The sequence below is a fragment of the Cryptotermes secundus genome, unplaced genomic scaffold (genome assembly GCF_002891405.2).
Source record: "Cryptotermes secundus unplaced genomic scaffold, Csec_1.0 scaffold1035, whole genome shotgun sequence".
Classification (NCBI taxonomy): Eukaryota; Metazoa; Arthropoda; class Insecta; order Blattodea; family Kalotermitidae; genus Cryptotermes; species Cryptotermes secundus.
Genome location: NW_019744424.1, coordinates 143,673 through 169,252, shown reverse-complemented (window position 1 = coordinate 169,252; position 25,580 = coordinate 143,673). Strand labels below are relative to the sequence as shown.

The following is a 25,580-nucleotide window of genomic DNA, read 5'->3' as shown; positions in this document are numbered from 1 at the left end:
GCCATGCTGCGGCTGCAAGGATTAGTTAAATTAAAAAAAAAATTACCTCGTCGGAACTCGAACCCGCGACTGTCGATTATTAATATTTCATATACTGTGTACGGTTGCGGTTACAACTCACATATCTCTATTGCTATTACCATGCCTCGGTCGATTGCGTCAACCTTACATCCTCTCCTTCCGCAATCAATTCACGCTCGAAGTGCACAAACCAGGCTTCGGACGTGAATCAGCAGCAGTTGAAAAATGACTTCTGTTCTTCTGAGCAACTGCATTCTTTGTTTTGTGCACTATCACACCGTGCATAAATATGCTTTGAAAGTAGCCGGCAACGTCAGAAGAATGAATTACAGTATATCCTCGAATTCAGGGCCTAACAGAGGAGAGGGGGTGCACGATAATGCCAAATGTCCGTAAAATTGTGTCTGTATTTTTTTTACTGCTGGTGGGGTGGGACTAAGTTCCTTGCACTGCGGCCACTTCTGGCCTATTGTACCAGCCCCAGATGATGGATGAGGGTGATTGTGGAGCAATTGGTGGAATGAAGATTGACAGGGGAAACCGAAGTACTCGGAGAAAACCTGCCCCCGGCGCCACTATCTCCACCACAAATCCCACTTGACCAGAAGCGGGATCGAACCCGGGCCGCCGCGATGGGAAGCCAGCGACTAACCGCTTGAGCTATAGGGCGGCCTTAACTGTGTCTGTATGTCTACCTTTCGTTTCACACTCAAGTTAGTGTTTTCTGTCCACACTGTATTCACTTATAAAGTGTAACAGAAAAAATCAAACACAACACAAATTAATTTGTGACAGAACGATTTATGCACTAGACAAGTTACATTCACGTGCACGACATATCAACCAGTATATTACGGATGTACCAATTTACAGACCGCAGAATAACGTTGACGAGTAGGTACGGAAGAATTTTGTTCACTAAATCCGAAATCCGTTAAGTCGTGGAATTACTGTAGTATTATTAGTAACCTGTGACTTATTACTTTACTCATGAAGATCAGCTCTTCTTGAGAAGCAGCCAATTCTGCAGCTATTCAATAATTTCCCAGCATTTTATGGAACCTGAAGGTTCATTACCGTGTTCACACGGTCCCTATCCTAAGCCATATTATTCCAATGCATACTATCCCATCCTATATCTATAAAATCCATTTTAGTATTGTCCACCCACCTACGCCTTGGTCTTCCCAGTGGCCTCTTTCCTTCTGGCTTTCGCACCAATATCCTATATGCATTCATTAGCGAAAGGTAAATTAGTGCCTATGTTTAGATAATTAAACACCACGCCATGAGGATGTATGGAGTAGTGGGGGTTACACTCAATCCATTCTTGACCTCGGCACTAGATGGAGGACAGTGGTCAGCTTCACGCCCAGGCCGCTTTGCCGCCGATGAAAGAGCTCCCGGTACCCATTGGACTGGGTAGGCTAGCTACAGTGCCAGTCTGGCCGATGTGGAGAAGAGAAAATTCTTGCCTTGCTGTGAATCAAACCAGGGTCCATGCAGCCTGTGGCCCGTCGCTATACCGACTCAGCTGTCACAGGATAAAGGTAAAGCTGACCCTGTAATAGGCCATGGAGGTTCACAGGGTTCTGAGACGTCGAAGTTCCCACGTTTTCTAGACAAAAGGCTCACAGATGGGGGTGAGGTTGACAGCCTTATGCGCCAACTGCCCTTTACCCCCAGGAAGATTCATGATACTCATTTCCGTTAGAGGCCGAGTCGGCCCCAGTATCATAGTACAGCTGGAAGGATTAGATTAACTGAAAAATCCAATGACCTCATTGGGAACCGAACCCGCGACATTCCAGCTTGTAGCATAGTAATTCAACAAACTACGCTGCAACCCAACAATTATCTAAAGCTGCTTAAAGACAAGTAAACTGGACTCACCCCACAATGTCAACAAGCTTTCCTCCTGAGAGAGACACCCAACATATTGTTTTAGCGATCTTGGAGTTGGATTCGTCAAGCTGGTTAAGCTAAAGTCGCCGATTTCTCCTTTCGTTGGCAGCTTAATGAACACATTATTCGCCCGAACTTATCTGTTGATTGCTGCAGCGCGAACACTTCACAAGGCAATAAATAATTCTCATCAACATTATGACAAACATGGTCGCATACAAGGTGACCTAGTTTCGTCTACGACCGGTAGGGTACTCGTTCGGACGCCAGTGTGCCCCAGCAGTTCCCATCCAGTGTAAGCGGAACCTGCTTAACGCCAATCCATCACATGTTCTTACAAACTGCATCGTACACTGCAAACACCGGCCTATAAACCCACATACACATGGGTTCGGAGTCATATGAACGTACTTACTGCATATACACAAGGATGTACACACCCATTCACATTATCTTGCTCTGTGTGCATTTTGAAGAGTTCCGCCATGTAGTCCGTCGGAAGTCAACAGACGTTTCAGGGGAACATGTCACCTCCATCTTCAGGGTCGAAAAATAAGTCAAGAAGACCTATGCTTCCCACCTGCTTTCACGGTGGTTTCTTTCTTGGCTTATTCGTTGACCCTGAAGGAGGCGACATGTTCCTCCTAAACGTCGGTTGATTTTCAACGGACTATACGGCGTTATATCCCTCAAGATATAAAACTACCTGCGGATGCCTTACACGTCCTACTCATTTCTCCAGACAATCGTGCCCCCACCTACATTCGACGGGGTATGGGCTAGAGTAGTTGGTTGAGGTACTATACTAATACCCGGAAGATCGCGGGTTCGATTCCCGATGTCAACAGATCCTTTTTAACTCATCTAATCCTTCCAGCCGCAATATGGCCCTGGGGTCGATTCAGCCTCTAACAGAAATAAGTACGAAGAATCTTCATAGTGGTAAAGGGCGGCCGGCGCGTAAGACTGACAACCTTACCGCCATCTGTAATCAGACTGTCTAGAGCAAATGCAGAAGGCTCAACGTCTCATAACCCTATGGAGCTCTAAGTTTTAACCCCCTGACCCCCCTTCCCCAAAGATGAAAGAATGTTTCGGTGGCGTCACAACAAGATCCATTACATTTGTTAGAAACATGAACTGAACATGAAACGTAACTGCTGTTGGTGTTCATCAGCCTTCACTTCCCTTTCCTTTGTTTCTTCTTCCTTCTCCATTACTGTTATTAATTCCCTTATTTTCTTCTCTCTCCTCTTTCCACTTCCTACGGTCATCATTCTCCTTCTCGTCGTCATTATTAATATCCACCTCTCTCTCCCACTCGTTATTTTCGTCTTTTTCTGTTCGTTATTCTTCTCTCTCCTCTTACTCCTTCATATTTCACCCATTCTCTTTTTTCTCCGTTTTACCCTCTTTCCTGATTTAAAAAAAATGTAGGCTTATAATATCATCATGCTGTCTGTCTATCTCCTCGCCGCAATCAACTTTCGAAAGCCGGAACCATTCTTTATGATACTTGGTACGTACCCGAGCCCATCTCAACGGCGTACTTCATAAATCCCTAGAATCAGTCTTTGTCTGTACATGTTGCTAGGCAACGGCTCGTTAAAACGTTACCGCGGCAATGATAGAAGAATTGTTGGATAGTTCTTCCAAAACCTTGTTTCTCTTCCATTCGCTATTCTTTTCCCCAGCTTTAATCATTCTCCTGACATGACTGTACAGTTGCGCGTTCATGAACGCTGTTACTTTGTAGGGCACACTTCTAATGCGGAATTCTGGAAAGGGCCACGCCTGGCCTATGATACACGTAGCAGAGAGCCCTTCTGCCTGGATGGTTTATATCTTTCTGCTCTGCTTTCCTGGCAAGCCCTTACATAGTCACAACGGATCCCTTTGAACCACAAAATGACACCAGAGCAACCAGCAACCAAACACTACGACCACACTGTCGACTGTGGTTACGACGCGCGCAATGACCCTTCCACGCCCTTCACGCCCTTCCCCTTATGCCTACCATAACATCTGCACACACAAGTGCGATCGATCTACTAGCTATTTCCGACACAATGCCAACAATTACACCAACAATCCTTTAAGACTTTGATGATATGCCTAAGCTTATTCTACACAGGGTCTGATTAGTCTAGATTAAGCCATATGGATCAGCTGTGTACACAGAAACTGAAGTTGCAATCTTCATAACAGAACTAAAACGAAGAGCGGTGATTAAGATCTCTCAGTTAATGACGATGGTACTCTAGTACAATTACTACTGACGTTTCGGAGCGTGGACTCTGCCTCCGCCCTCGGGTAACAGGCAGAGAGCTAGCCCGTCTCTGAAACATTGTTTTAAATAAAAATCAGAGCGATAGGTAATTTCCGAAAACTCAATAACTGTATCAAAAGTGAACTTCAGAAACTGTTCATTCATAAATAAGAAATTCTACTTGCTCTTAGAGTGGGATGAGACCAAGTCCCTTGGGTCTTATTCTATCAGCCCCTGATAATAGGTGAGGGCAATGGAGCATATGGTGAGGTGAAAATTCACAGGAGAAACCGCAGTGCTCTGAAGAAACCTGTCCCAGTCCAACCCTGTACATCACATATTCCACAAGAGCTGATCTGTGGCTGAAACTCCGCCTGTCGGTGCGAGGCTGGCCAATATACGCCTGAGCTATAACACGGCCAATATCTATCTACAGGCTTTTGTTGGGCCTCGGCCTCTTTTCAGTTTCTTGATCCTAAACACAGATGGTAGGACTCCTTGGACGGGATACAGCCCATCGCAAGGCCTCTACCTATACAGAGAGCAACACAAACTCAGAATAAACGCACACAGACATCCATGCATTGAGTGGGATTCGAACCAACGATCCCAATGTTCGAGCCGGCAAAGACTGTTCATGCCTTAGGCCCCCTATACACACACAGTTTGGCCTTCCGATCGACCTTACAAGCAAAACTGTGAAAGTTTACCCCCTCCCTTTCCTCCCCATACATGTGCAAATAAAACGGCAGGCTTCATGCCACAATCACGGTCTTCCAGCCTATAATGTTGAGTCACACACGTCACGTGCTACGGTCCTGCAGGCAGAACTGACGGACTGACGGGTTTCCCACAGGCCATGAGTCCAAACGATTGGCCGGCCGGCCGCACCACACACGCCAGTTTTGCCTTTCAGTCTTCAACTGTGCAGGCCGAACTGGAGGCCAAACTGTGTATGTATGGGGGCCCTTAGACCGCGCAGCCACCGTGAGCGGCGACACAGCAAATAACGAACTTATAAAATATACTAGAAAATGCTAGGCGCCACAAAAGTGTCGTGTCTGTCTTTTCCTTCTTGCCTACCTCTCTTCCTCGCTCATTTCCATTTCCTCGCAGCCCCCCCCCCTCTCTCTTGCTTCCTTCTCGACACATTTTACGTTGTTAACTATCCAAAACGTAAATATAAAGGATGCTTTCATTCAGTAATCTAAATTTAAAACGTTATATTTAAAGTTACCGCTGCTCTCTACCAGCATGCCTTCAATAGAGTCGCGGGGGACACCGGCTCTGCCACACTGCGCATCTTGTTAAGCTGAAATTCTCGTTATGTTCACTGTGGCAGCAGAATCATTAATCAGGGGCAGGGCTGGTTAGAGATACACACAGCAGACAGGCCATGAGAACAAGCTGAATAGAAGGCAGAGACACATCTGGTGGGAAGTTACATAATAGCCATCCCGTAACACAACATAACAGCTTCATGTTGCGATTATAAAATATATAACTGAGCACCTTGATGCGATCTGCTAAACTGCTCAACAACATAAAAAGGCACTTCACAACGCTCAACCGAATGAATAACGAATTCATGACAACAAATACTGGAAAATTCTACAGTGTACATTAATTTACGTGCGTGCAAACCGTGTAATTCTGTCTTAGAAAATAAATGACGCACTAAACAAGATGACACTAACTTATGAACGAAAGAACCTTTCATCATATTTCCACATTTCCTTTCCTCCTTGCAGGAAAATGTTAAAATCCTAACGACATTCAGCCAAATACATCGTTGGGAGTGTGGGCGTGAGTGCGTGCGAGGTTTTTCACGTGTTACAACACATAAATATGACACATATATGGTCAGAGTTCCGAGAATCAGAAGTAGGAGAGAGTACAGGAGAATGGAGACTATTACATACTGAGTAACTTCGTAACACGTGCTCTTCGCCGAACATTATCAGGGTGACCAAATGAAACACAGGATGGGCAGAAGTGTAGTAGGATTATATGCATGGGTCAGATGAGAAAATTACACATTTTAATCCCAGAACGTGGAAAGAAAATACTACGTGGGAGACCTACATGTGTTTGTTCACTTGTTTAACAACGCTATCATTAGCTCAGATGATGTAACGTCGAATGGTGGGCTGGCAGTAAACAAAGAACTGAAAAGGGCTTTAAGAAAATGGGTCATGGCCCAATTTAAGTGCCATCCCGGCACCTACCTACAGGGACTGAGAGAGATGAAACCGAGAACACATGCCTAGCCCAACACTGACCTTGACACTGAGAACCCTCGCTGTCGGGATACGCCTATTCCGGGACGGAATCGAACCGAACACCTCCCGAATATGTCAGAAGCGTTGCCGCTTAAACCAACTTCCTTGACACTTAGATATATGATATTATAGGAGTATAATATTAAAACGGATTTTAAGGAACTAGAATGTGGTGGGAACTGGATTCAACTGGCTTTGGGTTGAATCTTAATGGTGTATTCTTGTGAACACGGCAACGAATCTTCAGGCTTCATAAAGGTTGGGAGGATTTCACTAGCTAAGCGACTGCCATCTTCTCCTTCTTGGGTAGACAGCACTCTTTCGTATTCTAAATGTCCCAAGTTCGAATCACGGTCCAGTACCGGTTATCCCGACTAAGACTGTTTTCCTCAGTCTATCCAGGAAAATTAAGAGATACTGACTCAAATTTTTCCTTTTGAATTCAATGTTCACTAATCATCCAGTCTGATGCCATATGCTCTGAGCTACTGCTATACGATCACAGTCTGTGCTCGAACTGTTGGCATTTCGTTTGAGGGTTCGGTTTTCTTGATGACATAACCGTTCTCATCAATCACATACATTACAAAATAAGGACCAGAGATTCTACACAGCTCTCAATTTCAGCTGCAAACTTCGGTTCTGGTTTCACTTTAAATCAGAATTATGGGCGTTAATTAGTGAAGACTTGGCTCTCTATATACAGCTACACTTATGTATGCATAACTGTCACAACGTGAAGGGAAAAAATGGCTACAAAATACGGCGTGCAGTTATTTTTCCGAAGTCACCATCTATGCAGTATTTTTTTTTAGGAAAGTGGTCTCCATACACCACCGAAATTTAACCGAAATCGTCCGACCATTTTTAGAGAGTAGCCATCTTGTTTCAAGAAGTCTATCTGCGGGGTCCTAATTTCAAAAACCATTTTTTCAGGGATGGTGTAGACGGTTATAGCGACTGGCTACGAGCTGGACGACCGAGGGGTCGGAGTTTGAGTCCTGGGAGGGTCAAGAATTTTTTCTTGAAGTTGTCCAGACCGGCTCTGGGGTCCACGCAATCTATCCATTGGGTTCCAGGGACTCTTTTTCCCGTGGGTAAAGCGACCGGGGCGTGAAGCTGACCACTCGCCTCCAGCTAGTGCCGAGGTGAAGAAAATATGGATCTATACATCCACTCCCCTATACGCCTTTATGGCACAGTGTTTAATTAGTTAGGCACATGGACAACTTACCATTTTTACCTTATATCTTCGTATTCATTAGGGAGGGGCTTAAACGTGTAAATCCGTCAAAATCTCGAGGTCTATTTTCTTCGCCATCACAATCCTTTCTTTGAACACTAAGTACGAACATGTGGGAAAACAAATAAATGGATTTGTTTTAAAAATAAGTGTGCAGAGGCAAATGGGTAAATCGATTCGTTCTGACTGCTCTAAACGCTAACAGAATACCCTTTGTTACTCTGCGTTCCATACCCCATTAGCCTTCATGCTCATTTACTGAAGATAAAATCTCTTGCTGTTCAGCTAATCACGCTAATGTGTGTGGTCATATTTTTCCCTTTATATATATATATATATATATACAATTTATCGAAATTCGTTTCAAATTAAAATGGTATTTAGACCTTAATGATACATGTTGTGTAGTCTGTTAAGGTGGAATTTCTGACAAAAAGATGTAATTCTACTTGAGCTACACGCAAAGTAAGTTTTATATTTAATAGGAAAGGGGTCAAAATTAAATTCCCGAATTAGATTTCGTGCAGACTAGGAATACTGTCTCTCCACAAACCATTAAGTTGTTTACAACGGCGACAGAACGACCGATCGATCCTACGTCCCAAAGAGTTAATTTTAGCCACTGTGCACAGAGGGCGAGTTGATCTATAGAATATTTCATTTCGTCCAAAACACAAAGAGATGTGTACACATATTTCTATTGGAACATTTGGTTGTGTGCATATTCCCACACAGTACAGTCTTAACGCCGTTAACAAAACTGTTTTATTGCGTTCTGATGTTACTCTGTTCCATTAATCAGAAATGTGCTTTAACTAGATGTCTCATTTCAAGCCTGTCATGTGATATTCGCAATGCAAATACCAAATAACAATTCCCTTCTTGTGACAATGAATGCGACCCTACGCATATAGGTGAGTAACAACTATTACAAAACATTCTGGAATTTCCGAACAATGGACTCACGGAGTCCTACTATTTTAGTCGATTACCAGTCGACAGTCAAAATTAAGACTGACATTGGAGGTAACAATTAAATTTCTGTAGAAAACAATTCGAACGAAACAGTAAAATGATCTGAAATGAAATTTGGTAATTTAATTATAACCTCTGTTTTCTTATTGCTAGTGGGGTGGGACTAAGTCCCTTGTACTGCGGCCACTTCTGGCCTATTGTACCAGCCCCAGATGATAGGTGAGGGTGATTGTGGAGCAATTGGTGGAATGAAGATTGGCAGGGGAAACCGAAGTACTCGGAGAAAACCTGCCCCAGCGCCACTTTGTCCACCACAAATCCCACTTCACCAGACCCGCCGCGGTGAGAAGCCAGCGACTAACCGCTTGAACTATGGCGCGGCCTAACCTTTGATTTTAATCTTAATTGTTAACTGTTGACTTGTTACTGACAATAATAATAATAATTATATTATACGTAAACCTTAATTGGAAATTAATATTTTTTTTTTAATTTTCGAGTTACACATGATATGATTTAATTCTGTATTTGCGTTGTGCATATATAATATAAAAGAACCTCACGACGACAACTGTCGAAACAACTTTCTCATCAATGAAGAAGTGTGTAACATCAGACCGTAATAAAACTGTTGTGTAAACGGTGTTAAAGAGTGTGGTTTTGTAGCAGTGGGCTTCTTTATTAGATATGTTTCCTGCGGGCAATACTACAGCTAAGTCTTTGGCGCCGTAAAATCTTCGTGAATAAGGCGTATTAAACTGAAGATCCCTTGAGAATTGGTGTTCGCTTTCCATTACGATATCACTATTATAATTTGCTAGCAATGAGGCCTGCTCACCTGGTTCCAGTAGTATAACGAACTGCCGAACACAGTAGCCGCGCGGTCTGAGGCATGAAGAGTCTTCGCCCGCTCGAACACTGGGATCGTGGGTTCGAATCCCACTCAAGGCTCTTGTTTGTATATGTAGCGGCCTTGCGACAGGCTGATCCCCTGTCCAAGGAGTCCTACCGGCTATCTTGGACCAAGAAATTGAAGTGAAACAAAGCGTTTCACGGACGCCCTATGCTCGAAAGTTCGGTTAAAGGAAAGAGAGACAGAGAGAGAGAGGAAAGGACTGGAAAGTCATGCGAATTGTGTGACAGTTACATTCCAGCAATACGACTACATCATTCTGCGCTTGTCACGGTAAATGGAAGTTGTCGATATAGAATCCACTTACGCGTCACTGCCTCTAGAAATCCGACAGATGTAACGTCCAGATGTTCATGGTGCGATTTCCCTTTTCCACAAAGAGCTGCAGAGTTCTAGTGCATCAAAAGGTAAAGTTGTCCCTGTGCTTAACCAATTAAGCACTACGCCATGAAGACGTGTGGGGGGTCGATGTATTGATCCACGTTTTCTTGACTTCGACACTGAATGAGGAGTTCTAGAGCATAACAGTAGATAAACCTAGTTAAGAGACAAACACTGATAACAAAAATCATGGACATAAATTCTGTCGCGACTAGTTATATGACAACGTTCCGGAAACAAAATCAGCAAAGAACATAATGTATGAAATAATTCATTTTAAAACGTTACAAAAGGGTATCAGGTTCACAATGAAATAGAATTTTGCGAAGCTACCACCACAGATATAAGGGCGAAGACCCAGAAAATGTCAGTGAATATATCGAAAACAGGTATTCTAAACATCGTCCCTCACTGGCCTTCTCTTTTCAGCTATAGAAGAGGAGAAACACGACAAAACAATTAAAGGACAAGTACATATGCACAAATACTTAATAGAAACATAAAAATATCAACAAACATTTGACCAACTGAGGATCATAATGGGTCTAGTTCCGTAACACCAAACATGGAACAAAAAAGTTTTACATTTGGTACAGCCTGAAAGGTCAAAATAGCTTCTCTTAAAAGCGAAGCATTCTTCGTTCACAGTAATCTTAGAGGAATCAAATCAAATACTTAGGCCTTCACCTCGACAGGCGGTTGAACTGGCGCACACATATTCTCGCCAAAAGAAAACAACTGGACATCAAATTCAGTCAGATGCATTTGCTAACTGGCAGAAAATCAGAACTGTCTACCGAAAATAAACTCCTAGTATACAAGAAAATACTGAAGCCTATTTGGACTTACGGCACACCATTATGGGGAACTGCAAGTACATCCAACATAGAAATGTTGCAGAGATTTCAAAATAAAGTACTTCGCGCCATAGTCAATGCACCGTGGTACGTCCCAAACAGATTGCTACATGCCGATCTAGGCATATCCACAGCACGGGAAGAAACCACAAACATCAGCTGCAAATATAGAGACAAGATCACAGCACACCCAAATGAACTGGCAACCACATTATTAAACGACGCAGACGAGCCCAGAAGGCTGAAAAAGCATAAACCAACGGACCTAACGACGTGCCTCACATAAATGCAATACATACAATAACAAAGTCACACTCGAAATAAGATTCCTAGAGAATGCTCACTGGAGCATTACTCTCCCCGACATGTTCTTTCTTAGTATTTAAGTCTTAGATTAAGTATTTCATAAGATGTACTTATAGTCCTTAATATGGACTGTACAAATAAACGGAGATATACAAAAAAAACAGTAATCTTAGAACATAATATATATATATATATACACACCGTTGGAGAAGTATTTTAAAATTATCTCGAAGAGATATAATGATGTATCAAAACTAATGGCCTCTTCAAACATACATTAAGCATCTCTATGGAACAAAACAGCAGAAACACTTGTGGTTCGTAGTGATATACCACTCCACGTACAAGAACATATGCCCTGCTTTTCAGAAATTAGGCATGGTGATATTTTGGCATTTTCCTTGACTAAAACAAATAATAAAACTCCGTGGCTTTAGTCCGCAAGCGAACTATACCGACAGAGCGACGGCCGCTTGTCAGCGAAGTTACTGCCAGCTTTAGCGGATAGAGGGTGTCGCGTGGTCAGCGCAACGGATTCCCACGGCCGTTAATTTCGCTTTTCTAGACCGGAGCCACTATTTCCTTGAAACAGCTCTCAATTATCATCACGAGGCTGAGTGGACCCCATTCCAGAACTACTACTCCTCAGAAAATCTGGTAGCGCCGGGAATCGAACCTGAACTTTTGGATCTGTAGCCAGAAACTCTGACCACTAGACCATAGAGGCAGTCTTTTCCCTTTATTGCATGGAATTAAAAACAATTTACATTCATTTCGTTAATATTTAATCAGACCGAAAACTCTTCCAAGCAGAAGTCGCGGATCTTGAATGTATTTGTGCATTAACTCTTCTTTATTATAAAAATGTTGAGCTTCCCGTTAGGAGTCATGTTAGGCCTATGAGAAGCTAATCTTAAGTCCTTCGGAAATTTTCCAGCGAAATCCGTTCAGTAGTTTCGGAACCTAAACATGAGGATGAGCGCCTCCCCACTGGCGTTTATTTCACGCACTTCGTGTAACGCCACACAAGAACATGGCACTTACATGCAAGCTTCATTGCAACTCTCTTCAATATATGAAACATGCGACTACAGCGAACGTGAAACGATCTGTTTTATGGACCCTGTCACTAACCAAAATGCCCACTACTAGGCAAGTATTAACGGCAATAAAATGTCTGCTATGTTATCCATCATCTGTGCGTGCTCGTTACTCGTCGTCCGGCTACAGTCCATGAATATTAATCCCACAGGCTATAAAAGCTGGCAACACTGCGTATTTCCTTGCAACTGGTAAAATGATGGATGTGTTCCATGCAGCTCACCGCGATTCGAAACCGAAAGCATCTATCCCATTAAGCCATTTCTGGGAAAGGCGCGATGAATTAATCCTAAAATTATTTTCACGCATGATTACACAATCTGGTTCAAGTAAAAACATTTCTGTTTGCAGGAATCTAAACAGATTACCTCTGAGACTGATATATACTGTTTACATATAGCATGGTCTACTATAAACACGGTGATAATATTTGCAGCTTCTGCCACACACTGTTTACCAATCCTTGTGGGTCCGCGAGGTTGTAAAATGGCTGTGGGTTTTCCGAGGATCGGGGTCCTTCTGTTTCACATTATGCAATAAAAATAACAATGTACAGATGCAGTTATTAACAGAACTAACACAGATATTAATATCCATGAGACGCCTTAACCGCCTATGATAAACATCAATCCACTGACTGAGGTTAGTTAGCTCTTTCTAATGGACCCAACAGAGCTGGTGTTGCCCATCCCTCATCTGGGGATGGAAAGAGATCCAGCTTCCGAAACGTCGTGTTCTTTTGTGTATTTTAGGATACGAAATGATCGAAGTCCAAAAACCCACTAATCCCGAATGTTACATAATATCGTCAGAACCCTTTGGAATCTACATGGTCATGTGATATAATTACAGTTACCTCTGACACACCCCACTCGTATATTGGGGAAAGTAACCGTAACTAACTTAGCTAAGATACATTGAGCAAAAAGGTGTTCAAAAACCATTCATTCTGTAAAAGAAAACAAAAAACCAAAACGTTCCTAGTTGTAAAAAGGAATTATTTTAAATGCGGTGTAATATACCTACATGCACATATCCCCAGGTCCATGGAGCGAGGCGGATGAACGGTTGACTTGTTAGTTGCAAGATGTGTATAATATAACCTAACCGGGGTTTGCGAACCTGCACAAACTGCGCTGAGGGCGTGGCCCGCAAACCGCGGAGTCGACAAGAATTCATACTTCACTGCAAGCACGCAGAACAGTAAAGTCTGCAATTTGTTGAATGCCGTGTGATTCCAGTGATTATCGCATTGTAGCTGGGTTTTCCAGCACTGGAATCTTATAAATTCACCTGCAGTCCACAACACGCTGTTTAGGCTTCCCTCCGGGACTGAATGGCCACAAAACGCAATTTCTTCTCTGGGAGTAACCTTCCCCTTTTGAATAATATGTCAAACGCTACCATGTTTCAGCAACTTCTAAATATGGGGCATATTTTCCTCCCATAACCCCTTAACGTGACCAAGAAGATCGTGTTGGGACTTCTGCTTATTTTGGTGTCCTGTCGAGTGATGAGGGCGAGGGCACACAATTCTGGGAACGGTTGCTCAAGGAGAGCTCTACTCCATGAAATCCTTCAATGAGTAGAAACACGTATTCATGTTAAATTTAAATGCACTTGAACATCCAACAACCCACTACATCATGTTCAATTTTAATAGAAATTGAAGATGGGACAGAAACTGATACTGCACACACAGACAATGGATAACTGTCAGGGCATGGCAATATCGGTCCCTCGGAAACGGAAACGCTGAAGACGAAACGCAATATGGCTCCGAAACAGAGCTTCAGGCAATGATGAGGTTGCAACAGAACACATCATGCCGCTGTATCCAAGAAGGCTATCATCATCTGAGGCTCCTGGTGACATAACACTGGATTTGAGGTGTGGACCCGGGACCAAGTCCTGTTTACTTAAAGGTCGTGTAGTCACACCAGAGAATGTTGCCAACTTGGGGGGGGGGCACCGTGGCGGCCTGGGTTCAATCCCGGGTCTGGTAAAGTGGGATCTGTGGTGGACAAAATGGCGTTGGGATGGGTTTTCTCAGAGTACTTCGGTTTCCCCTGCCAATCTTCATTCCACCAAATTCTCCATCATAATCACCCGGGGCAGGCTACAATAGGCCAATCAGTGGCCACCGTGCCGAATGGACCCAGCTAGACTCCACCCCACACTAAGCGAATTAAAAAAAGGGGGGGCGATATAATATACTGCCCGCGTAATTACATTATTCCTGATCTCTCTCAGATAAAACTTTCCCCTAGATGAGCCCCCTCTGGCGTGGGATGTTCCGTTCGGGATGTAGTGGAAAATTACTTCTCAACATATTCACATATCGCACATCAGACAAGTGTAACTTAGGAAATTCATGTCAACTCACCTGACAGAACTTCTCTGGTTATGTAATACTTCGCTTCACCTTTTCTGATCCTCCATATTCACTTACTAACACACACAACAATATTTTGAAACCTTATATGCGAGGGCTATACAAAAAGCAAACTCCGGTGGGCTGTTAACAAAATATGCAATGAGAAAGAAAAGGTTATTATAAACAGAATGCGTACATATTTAGGCTACTTCTCAACGTAGTGACCGCCGGAACTGAGGCACTGGTCGTATCGGGGAATAAGTTTTTGTATGTCTGTGTTAAAGAAGTCTGCCGCTTGTGGGCTCAGCCACGTTTTGACACCTCCCATCAACTCCTGTTGTTGAAGCGCTGTGATCTCAAACAGTTCTTCAGGCAGGTAAACAGGTGATAGTAGTTCGGGGCGAGATCTAGGCTGTAAGGAGAGTGGACAAACAACTCCCAGCTGAAATAATTCAGCGCGAGCAGCTGTACGCGGATGCGCACTGACATGGTGGAGCACTACACAGGATGCCAACATTCCACGCCCGTCTTTTGTTCTAAATGGCCTTAAGCAGGTTTTTAGTGTTTCGCAATATACTTCTGACGTTACTGTGGACCCTTGTTGCACGAATTCCACCATTTACACTCCTTTCCTGTGCCAGAAAACAGTCTTATGGCAGATGTTTGTTTAAACTTTATCGGCCTGTTTAGTGAATGTGTGTGCATCCACTGCTTTGACTGATATTTCGTTTTAACGTTCACAAAAAAAAAACCCAGGTTTTATCACCTGTTACTGGTAAGATGTGATTGAGAAATTCATCGCCATCTTTGTGGTAGCCTAAAAAAGTCAAGGCCAAAGACATTCTCTGCGTTTTGTGCGCATCAATGAGCATTTTCGGAACCCATCTTGCGCAAAACTTGTGATAGCCTAGCCTGTGATATTCTCATAAAGAATAGGGCGTCGAATTTGTGGAAATTCCCCATGAAATTTCTGAAATATTTTCACAATTCTTTTCGTCAACACTTCGAACAGAAGGCTACTCACTACAGAAGGCCGACCATATCGCTCTTCATCGTGAACATTTGTTCGCCCATCTGTGAACATTCTACACCGCATCTTACAGTTCCTTCACTCATATTTTGACTGTAAACCGCGCACAATTCATGATGAATTTCCACGGCACTAATGATTTTAGCGTGAAGAAAGCGGATAATAGCGCGAATTTCGCAACTGACGGGATTATCAGCAGCAGGACAAATGATAACTCACTCTGGAGAGACAAGAACAAACACTACGTGACCAGTTTTGTGATGGTTTACAAGGCAATGAGTCGAATGACGCTACTTCGCATGCGCGAGCTCTGCCCCGCTCCTGCACTGAGTAGCTGCCTAAAATAAACGGAGGTTACTTTCCGAATAGCCCTCGTATATTTGTGGCGGCATTAACACAGTAGAAACTGACGGAGCTTAGACACGTGTAATATTAAGAAGTGCTATCACCCCGCCCCTAACTGCCAGTGGAAGCTCCCAGGCATTCTAGCCCTAGATACCAAGTAAGCATATGTATCTGTGACCGCATTAACGCAGTAGAACTTACCAGGGCTTAGACACACCAGATACTCTGCCCACCCCGACCAGCAAACGGTCAGTGGAGGCTTCTAGGCGTTCAGCCTTGTGTACAAAGCAAGGCGGCAACACATACCAAACACTTGTGATGATGGCAATTACCTTAGGTTCTGTAGAAGTCTTTATCTTTTTTGGCGGAGGTGGAGAAGTGGGTCTGTTCTCCTCCACCGGCCCAGCGGCTGCTGATGCAGAAACCAGAATCTTGGGTGCTTCTGGTTTGGTGGTGGCCGAGACAACGGCGGCTGGTGCCGTGGCTGCCACAGAAGGTGGGCCTGGTGCATTAGGGGCGATGGGCGCAGGGGGCCCTGGACCCGATGACACAGGAAACACCACCCGCTGCTGTTGTGGTGGCGGTGGTTGTGCTTGGGGTGGTGCCGACGCCTGCTGAGGTGGCTGCTGAACAGCCTGAGGCATGGCCGTTGTGACTGTCGACACCGCCGGTCGCACTACACCGTTCACATCCGGAGCTGTGGAGACGGTTTGAGATGGTGCAGGAGATGGTGTCGGTTTGCTCACTGTCTTATCTGTCCCCCCGTGTTTGTCCCTCGCCTTGTCCCTGCGGTGTCCACTCGAACCTCGCTTGCTACTGCTATTACTCCCACCTCCATTACTGCCACTGCCACTACCACTGCCACTGCAACTACCAGTGCCGGTGCTAAGGCTATTACTGCCACTGCTACCGCTGCCTGCACTCAGCCCACCCCCACTGACACCAGAAGGCGGTGGATGCTTCCCCTTACTGCCATCCCCTGCACCAGCTTCACCTCCGTTCTGTTCACCAGGCTTCACAATCTCATGTTTCGCTTCACAGGTCTTTGTACCAGGTTTGGTCCGCTTTATCTTCATCTTGAGTCCCTTATCCACTGTGGCAGAGTGTTCGACTGCCATCTTCCCGGTCTTGTTGCCGGTACCACTCGTTGCAGAAGACATCCCCGAGTTGTTACTGTTGGCGGTGGTGCCCCCTGACCCCACCCCCCCGCTCTTCTCGTTCGTTTTCTCTATATCAGCATCCAAGTCTATAATAAGATCGCCTATCCCAATGTCCCATTCGTTATCATCGTACTCGAAGTTGGAAGCTGCCGATTCCGCCTTCGCCGCCGCCGCCGTCGTCCTGGGGTCTGCCACCTTCGATCGGTGGCCGCCGTCCAGCGGGTTGTCTCTCATTGGGGCAGCCATCCGCAGAGCCGGGTCCGTGGCGAGCCGTGGTGTGAGGGTTGACCAGGCCCGCACGGCCCGCCGGCCACCAACATCTTAGCCCCTGCAACAACCCACAGCCACGATTGGTTTCACAAGTAGCTCCAACAAGAACTCATAAAGCCTACACATCTCTTGCTACACTTGTTATTCTGAGCCCTAAGTAGATACACAGATTCTGTCCACATTAATTTCGCCAAAACAAACTCACGCTTACACACCGCCGCAATATTTTCAATTGCTCACTTGCATACAATATTTTATACGTGATGAAAAGACGTGTTTCTGATCATCTCCGTGCACAAATTTCACACGTCTAGTTCCAATGGTTCATTAGTTACTTCTATCAAACCGAAAGGTAAACAAAATATTTGCATGACCGCCGTATTGTTTATAAACATTCTAAAAGGACGTTACTTTGAAGAAGAAGGTTGCAAATTTTCGACTGCCTATTTACCAGGTACGTCAAAACTCCGAACCAAGAGTCGCTCCCACCTCAGAGATTCGTGGTCTGTCATGTTGTTATTAATAACTGCAGAAAAGTATGAACTGTGGCATTGGAATGGTTCTCAAACATATAAAGTTGGGTAAAACTGGTCAGCTGGTTTAGGAACTGAAATATGAGACAGCCACAACACATGACACAACCCTGCACCCAGTTTCCTGCACAGTAAGTAGTGGAGTCTGCAGTCCCATGAATTGCAAAGCACCTGTCTGATACACAAGATCTAAAAGTTTGTGACGGTGATACATTAACACAAATGTTATGTTTCTGGACACTATCCATCGTCCTGTTTTATATAAAACTCACAGTTTCGGATACTGGAGAACGCCGCTTGCAACACCTCTCCTACTGTGCGTGACGTCACAGCGTACCTCACGCGTTCCTCTGCTGCGTGTGTACGGGACATTACTTAGCAAAGGCTGTTTCTCTGCCTCGACAGTTCTTGCTTTGAGCAAACACGCCACAATATTATTTAGAAGAGATTCAGTCTTTACCGGGTTAATGGACTTCAAAATTAAATCATAATCGTAAACTGTGGCCGTTCACAAAAATGGCAATACACTCCCTTTTATTTTATTTTATTTTATTTATTTATTTTTATTTGAAGTCATGCTGTGCCTATGTCGTCCGCTCTCCAGTACTCAGTGTGGAGAAAAATAAAAAAGAAAACACAGAACTCATCTACATTAACTTTTTATTAAACGAATGTATGAGTCATACACTGAAGAGCCGCACACATTCCCGCTCGCTCCCAACAAACAGGGAAACATCCTGAGGGTAAGCAGTCCATTTCGTTACATCTGCTTGCTTATAGGGGGCAGCGCCATAGCTCAAGCGGTTAGTCGCTGGCTTCCCCCCGCGGCGGCCGGGGTTCGATGCCGGATCTGGTCAAGTGGGATTTGTGGTGGACAAAGTGGCGCTGGGGCAGGTTTTCTCCGGGTACTTCGGTTCCCCTGCCAATCTTCATTCCACCAACTGCTCCACAATCACCCTCACCTATCATCTGGGGCTGGTACAATATGCCAGAAGTGACTGCAGTGCAAGAGACTTAGTCCCACCCCACTAGTACCTTCCACTGGTCCCTATCCTGAACCAAATCAATCCAATCCATACCATCCCATTCTGTCTCTCTAAGATACATTTTAATAACGCCCACCCACCTACGCCTTGGTCCTTCAAGTGGTCTCTTTCCTTCTGGCTTTCCCACCAATGTCATATATGCATTCCTCTTCTCCCCATTCGTGCTACATGCCCTGCCCATCTCATCCTCCTTGACTTTATCATTCTAATTATACTTGGAGAAGTTATGAAGCTCCTCATTGTGCAGTTTTCTCCATCCTCCTGTCACTTCATCCCGTTTCGGTCCAAATATTCTCCTCAGCACCCCGGTCTCAAACACCCTCAGTTTATGTTCCTCCCTTAATTTTAGAGACCAAGTTTCGCACCTATACAGAACCAGAGGCAGAATTATAGTTTCGTATATTCAAATTCTTACATATTTAGACAGCAGACGAGAAGATAAAATGTTCTGGACTGAATGGTAGCAAGCAGTATCCGAGTTCAGTCTCTTAATTTCCGCCTCAATCAGGTTTCGATTTGTTATCGTCGTTCTCAAATATCTGAACTGTTACACCTGCTAGGATACCTGTTATCCTGATTGAAAATTCTAGTGGATCTCCTTAGCACCTCAAGGCTATGAGAGGCATCCTTCCAAATCCTTACCCACTCATCATTCATTCTTCCTTATTTCACATGACACATTCTATGCAGCAGCCTTAAACAATAACATATCACTGATTTCGTTATCAAACGCCTGTAGTATTGCAACCGAGGATTGTTGTGTGATGTGAAACACAAACTTCGTTCCTACATAAATATTCATATTTCATGCAGAAAGTTTATATGAAACTAGCCATTTATTTCTTTACTGTCTGCAACAACTGAATTATTCCCGCAGAAAACACTACTCACAACATTACTCCCCTTTTCTGCTGTAGAAGCACTTGCACAAATCTTCTGGAGACACATGGACACCAGTAATAAATAAAACGGTCCATGAACGTAATGGTTTTATTCGGCCGATGAGCCGTAACACTTTTTCGATAACAAATTTTATAAGAACCCATTTACTCATTTTGAAGATAAGCTATGTGGGCACATGATCATCGGCCTCCCTTACATTCGTTCACTCTGTACACTTTATACAGGAAATGCGCAATGGATAACTTGGCATTCCGATGGAACCAAATGCTTTTAATGATCTGAAAGCACCAAAACAGTTTAAAGACAGCTAATAATATCGTACCAAATAACGCTCAAAACATCCGAACGACTAGAAACAAGTTCTTCACGTGCACTTCATTAGACAAAATGTCCGCAGACATTACTGACCCTGATACAGATTTCCTTCCGAAGAAATCGTCACCGATTTGCTATGATGCAGGTCATGAATATAATGCTCCTCAACAAAATGGATGCATTAAGGGCATTCCACTACAGCTCCTTTACTTTATGAGCGTGACCGAATTCTACATGCGCAGGGAATCGCGTACCGCACACTTTCCTGTCAAGGCGAGTGCGTGGGGCAGTTTGCTTACAGTTGCATACGAGAGAAGGGTTGGCTGCAGAAACTGCAGTCTCGTGATATAAGTCAGCACAAACACGCAAACAAGAAACTGTGAGCAGTGTAAATGCTCTGCGCAATCCGACATCAATGTATGTCATGGCAATTAACGGCTAACAAGTGTTTCTCAATAGCGCTGTCTTCCCTTCCGCTACAGATATCTGATGCCATTTTCACACTTCACCCTGCTACTTTTTGTCTTCCCTCCTCTCACGAGCAAACCAGGGGCTCCGGTAAGTAATCAGATAGAATCCCCGTTTTGTATCACATTGCATCTTGCTGTAGTATCGCNCATACCCTACCGGTACTGGTGCGTTCTATCAGCCCCGTTCAGCCAACGAGGTCGGCCGTCTGTACCTGATATTTTCCATCTACCAGAGGCATTGGAAACTACTTGGGCGGGAAATTGTTGCCTAATTTTGCTCAGAGGTCTCTTAGAGAGACATGAGGATCTTTTACGTGCCGTAAATCTACGACACGGGACCCACGGCTTAAAGTCCCTCCCGGAGGACTTGTTCCCTAAATTTTTCCGCCCTTGAGTCATGAGGTGGGAACTTTACCCCTAGACTACGGAGGCCGCTTTCCCAGCATTTACATTTCTGCACATGCATTTGACGAGGACTGTTAAAAGATCAAAAGGGGAGGTTGTAGGATAATATTAATATTAAGCCGTATGTCTTTAAGTGGTTGTGCAGATGAGGGCTAGAGTGCAAAAACTTCACTTAACGATGCGCCTCCATCATGAGACTGCCTGCAGTTTCGACAACACAATGAAGGAAACTTTTGGACCTCCCGGTTTCTTTAACACAGATGCCGAGTAGTTAATAATAATTTGTTCTTCCTTCAAGTCAAGAGCCTCAGGGAATTCCTAGTAACTCGTGTATCGTCGTTCCAGGAATGAAAGGTTTTCCTTTTCAATTATTTGTGTGGCTGACCACTCACTCTACGTACGTACACCCAATGAGAGGCCACGTCACTGTTACATCACATTACAGTGCATCAGGGTTCTCAACTAATGTCATGGGACGTCAGTCTAAAAGTGTGTCGCGACATCTCATCCACGGTCTTGCCACACGTTTAACAACGAACAAAGTGTAACAACAGAAGTGAGATCTTCAGCCCTGGTCTGTCTTCAACTCAAGGACCTCTTTGTTAACACTGTTGCAGCTTATTCCTGTCTTGCAACAGAACTGTAATATTCGGTGTAAACTATCCAATAAGATCTCTTTTATAATCACAGGTTTCAGTTTCAACAGCGAAAACGCCATCATGTTCCCAAATAACCATGCTTCAAACTTTCTGAATGCCATTCTTGTAGTTTATAGCACATTCCTAAAATGTTATTCCTTTACTTTTTGTACGAATGGTAATGATTTCTGCAGAAAGCGCAAATGAAAAGCATAAGTGAAAGGAATATCGAGAACACAGTGTATACGAATATATATATACACACACACATAATACTGATGCATTGCGTTAGTACTACAATCGCAATAATATTGAGAAACTATACGCTTCATTGTCGTACGCCGACTGCCACGACTGGCATGTCTGCAGTTAGGAACAAACTATTTACAAAACTGCACGTCATATCCCAGATGACCATAACATTCATAACGCCACGAGAACCTCAACGAAAAAAGGGTGAGACACGCTACAGCAGTGCCCCCATGAGGGCGAGAGAGGCAAGGGGCGCTGAAGGTGCCCCCCGAGCCTGTTGTTCGCTTATTTATGACTCAAGTGACTTCAGACGAGACACTGAGAAACCGGTATCACTTCATCAAGCCCATCCGTCGCACTGAGAATTCACAAACAGTGAAATATCACTAATTTTATTGTTAATACGTTATCTTCCTTAGTGGGTTGTGCACTGAGAAAACAGCTATTCTGCAGAATGATTTTTACATGGTTTGGCAGGGAATACGACCGCTTCTGTGGTATACAGGTCAGAGTTCCTGGCTACAGGCCCAGAGGCCCGGGTTCCATTCCCGGCTCTACCAGATTTTCTAAGGAGTAGTGGGTCTGGAACGGGGTCCACTCAGCTTCGTGAGCATAACTGAGGAGCTATTTCAAGGAAATAGCGGCTCCTGTCTAGAAAACAGAAATTAACAGCCGTGGGGATTCGTTGCGCTAACCACGCGACATCCTCTATCTGCTAAAGCTGGCAGTAACTTCGCCGACAAGCGGCGGTCGCTCGGTCGGTAGTTCTCTTGCGGACTAACACCATGGAGTTTGTTTCTTTTTGTTTTAGGCAGGGAACACTGCGGATGAATTTATTGAAACAGGGGGGTGATGCGCGAAAAACTTTGGGAACCATTGCATTAGGGTATTAAATCAAATGTAGTGTTTGTACTACATGCAAACCAACCGCGATGGTTATATAGATGTACCAGGGGGAGAGGGGGAGAAGGAATACCGACACAAGGAAACCTAGTACGTCTGTTGCCAGTTTCACAACGCTCTTTAGCAACCATTCTACGGAAACCTGATCATCGTATCACTGAAACATGAAGACATAAATGTTTGCTGCAATGTTTTCTGAAGACATTACAAGAAAAATCCTTGGAACTCCCTTCTGTATAAGGATATCGCAAACTTGTAACGCACGAACCACTTACCCAACTTACACCAGGCTGAACTGAAGGGGACACAAAAATCACACAACCGGTTCGTTCGCTCAGACGGAATGTACAACTCCATATCGGAACAAATGAACTGAGGATACGTGATCAGTTTTTCACACACAATGGAAAAACTGTTTGGTAACAGAAGGGGGGGGGTGAAAATGAGCAATGAGGACTTTCGTAATCTGTTCTACTCATCAAATATTGGCAGAACGATCAAAGCAATAAGAACGGAGTGACGTAACACAGAAGGTATGGGAAAGATGAGAAACGCAAACAAAATTTCAAACCCGACGACTGAAGGAAAGAACATGTGTGACCTTGTGACTTTGCTCCACGGAACTAGTTACTACGGTGATTCGTGCCGTAAATGTTCGATAACTGTCCAAGAGGAGAGCAGCCGGGGGTAAGGGCCGACTGCAGGGAAGACTCGGAAGTCCCTTCCATCAAGACGGACGGATCCCTAATGTATGTTCCCTTCCCGGCTGTGCTGTTCGAGAAATCGCCCACTATATGCGGTTATTGTTCGGCTCAATACTGAGGCCCAACTAATAGCTTGCGCTCGAATTTCAGCGGCTATAGTGGACAAAACGTTGTGACCATTAGTCATTATCAGCTGGTTCCTGTGTTACTTTGCGTTGCCCTACTGCATTATAACGCCATAAACTTTCGACTACATACACCAGCGTTAAAATGGTTGATAGAAGAGGCTGGAAGTGCGACCACATTCTAACACAGACAGCAAAGGCGAAGTTGTCCCTCTGCTTAACTAATTAAACACTACGCTATGAAGGCGTATGGAGTGTATGTATGGATCCACATTCTCTTGACCTCGGCAGTAGCTGGAGGTGAGTGGTTAGCTTCACGTCCCTGCCGCTTTAACCCCGGTACCCATTGGATAAGAGGCTGGGTGGGCCCCAGAGCCGGTCTGGATATGGAGAAAATTCTTGACCGTACCGGACTCGAAATCCGATCCCTCGGTCGTCCAGCCCGTGGCCGGTCGCTATCCCGACTCCACACAGAAAGTAAACACTTAAATAAACTGGTAGCGTGCGTTCGAATGTTCACAGATAAGTGAAAAATAACCGTGAACGAAATGCGCTGCGATTGCATGTGACAGGCCGAGACAATTTTTACACTGATATGTTCAATCCGCTCATAACATAACATCAGATATTTTTACTGAACTTACTGAACATTTCCATATAAAAGTATTGAATTGTAGTCCCGCAGAAGTTCGAGCAAAACTGGGAATCAGATAGCTAGAAGCTTGTGCTTGATAGCAGCCTGATACTAGCACAGCTATTGTAAGGGTTCAAATAGTTCATTCGAATAGTAACTGGGGATTACTACTAGTTGAACTTTTACTGTGAATAAAAACTTCGCTTAGCTATTGGCACACTCATTTTCCTTTTAAATTCTGTTGGTACGTTTAGATTTCTTTCTTGAGAGCTGGAGGAATAATCCGATCTGCAACACGAAATGAACCCAGCCTTTGTGTAGCTTCCGGGCCCTGAGAGAGAGACATCACGCAGATCAAGCGAAGGGGGCAGGCGTTTCCCTGACATATCTCGTGCACGGCATCGGACGGGTTAGAAGTCGCGGCGACGTAAGCATGGCTTCCATCCGTATATACTCGCGTGTAATGACAGGGCCCGAAGTACCAACTGAACGACGGAATGTATTCATTTGTAGTCCGTTTCACTGTACACAGGAATGACTTCACGGAATTCTTGTACACGGAAGTGCGATTCTCATAGCTCATGCCACATCACTAACCTTTTCAAGATTGGACTTCTTCTACACCATATTGTCACGTGACTGACAATAGACGGGGTTTGGATTGGTAAGTGGATGTAATAACACTTACAGAACGTTACTACAAATAACCGTGACGCTCTTCCTGAGGAGTTACAGACTCAAAAGTCCACTGTAACTACAACATAGTCCTCTCAGTCTTCACTAGCCGTTGCTTGGTAGCGCCTTCCAACGGTGGACTTTAGCCTTCCTCTGGGTTCTCGAACTGTCCCCGGCCTCAGCTACCAGCTCTTCAATCCTAACAACTGCAACTCTCAACTGATGCAACAAGAAGTCAAAGTCACATTGCGACTGACGGTCGGTCGGTCGGTCGGTCAGTAAGTCAAGGTGTCGAGCTCCATCTGGGACTCATGACTACATATTTATTACTGTTTGATTGTTACGGTCTTGTTTTTTGTGGGGCGCCCTCTGACGATAGGACGGGTCTGCCTTTTGTAAATGCCGCTGGACCTTGCCAGCGCAGTCTTTCTCGGGTCCGAATCCCTTGGGACTCGCGACCATATTTTACTGTCTCAAATTTTAGTCTCACCTTTTCGTAGCCTCCTACGACTCGCAGGGTCACGGTGAAGGTATTCGACACC

The 25,580-nt window shown here is 44.4% G+C and overlaps 1 protein-coding gene across 7 annotated transcripts in view; it reads right to left on the bottom strand.

The window, feature by feature from the left end:
• LOC111874789 (zinc finger protein 608) overlaps positions 1-25,580 on the bottom strand; it is a 187,969-nt gene that overhangs the window by 72,558 nt on the left and 89,831 nt on the right. For all 7 annotated transcript variants that reach the window (XM_033755596.1, XM_023870580.2, XM_023870583.2 and 4 more), the window contains one exon: positions 16,338-17,493. In XM_033755596.1, coding sequence (XP_033611487.1) covers positions 16,338-17,411 — 1,074 coding nt within the window. In that variant the 5' untranslated portion in view covers positions 17,412-17,493. The remainder of the gene's footprint in view (positions 1-16,337; positions 17,494-25,580) is intronic.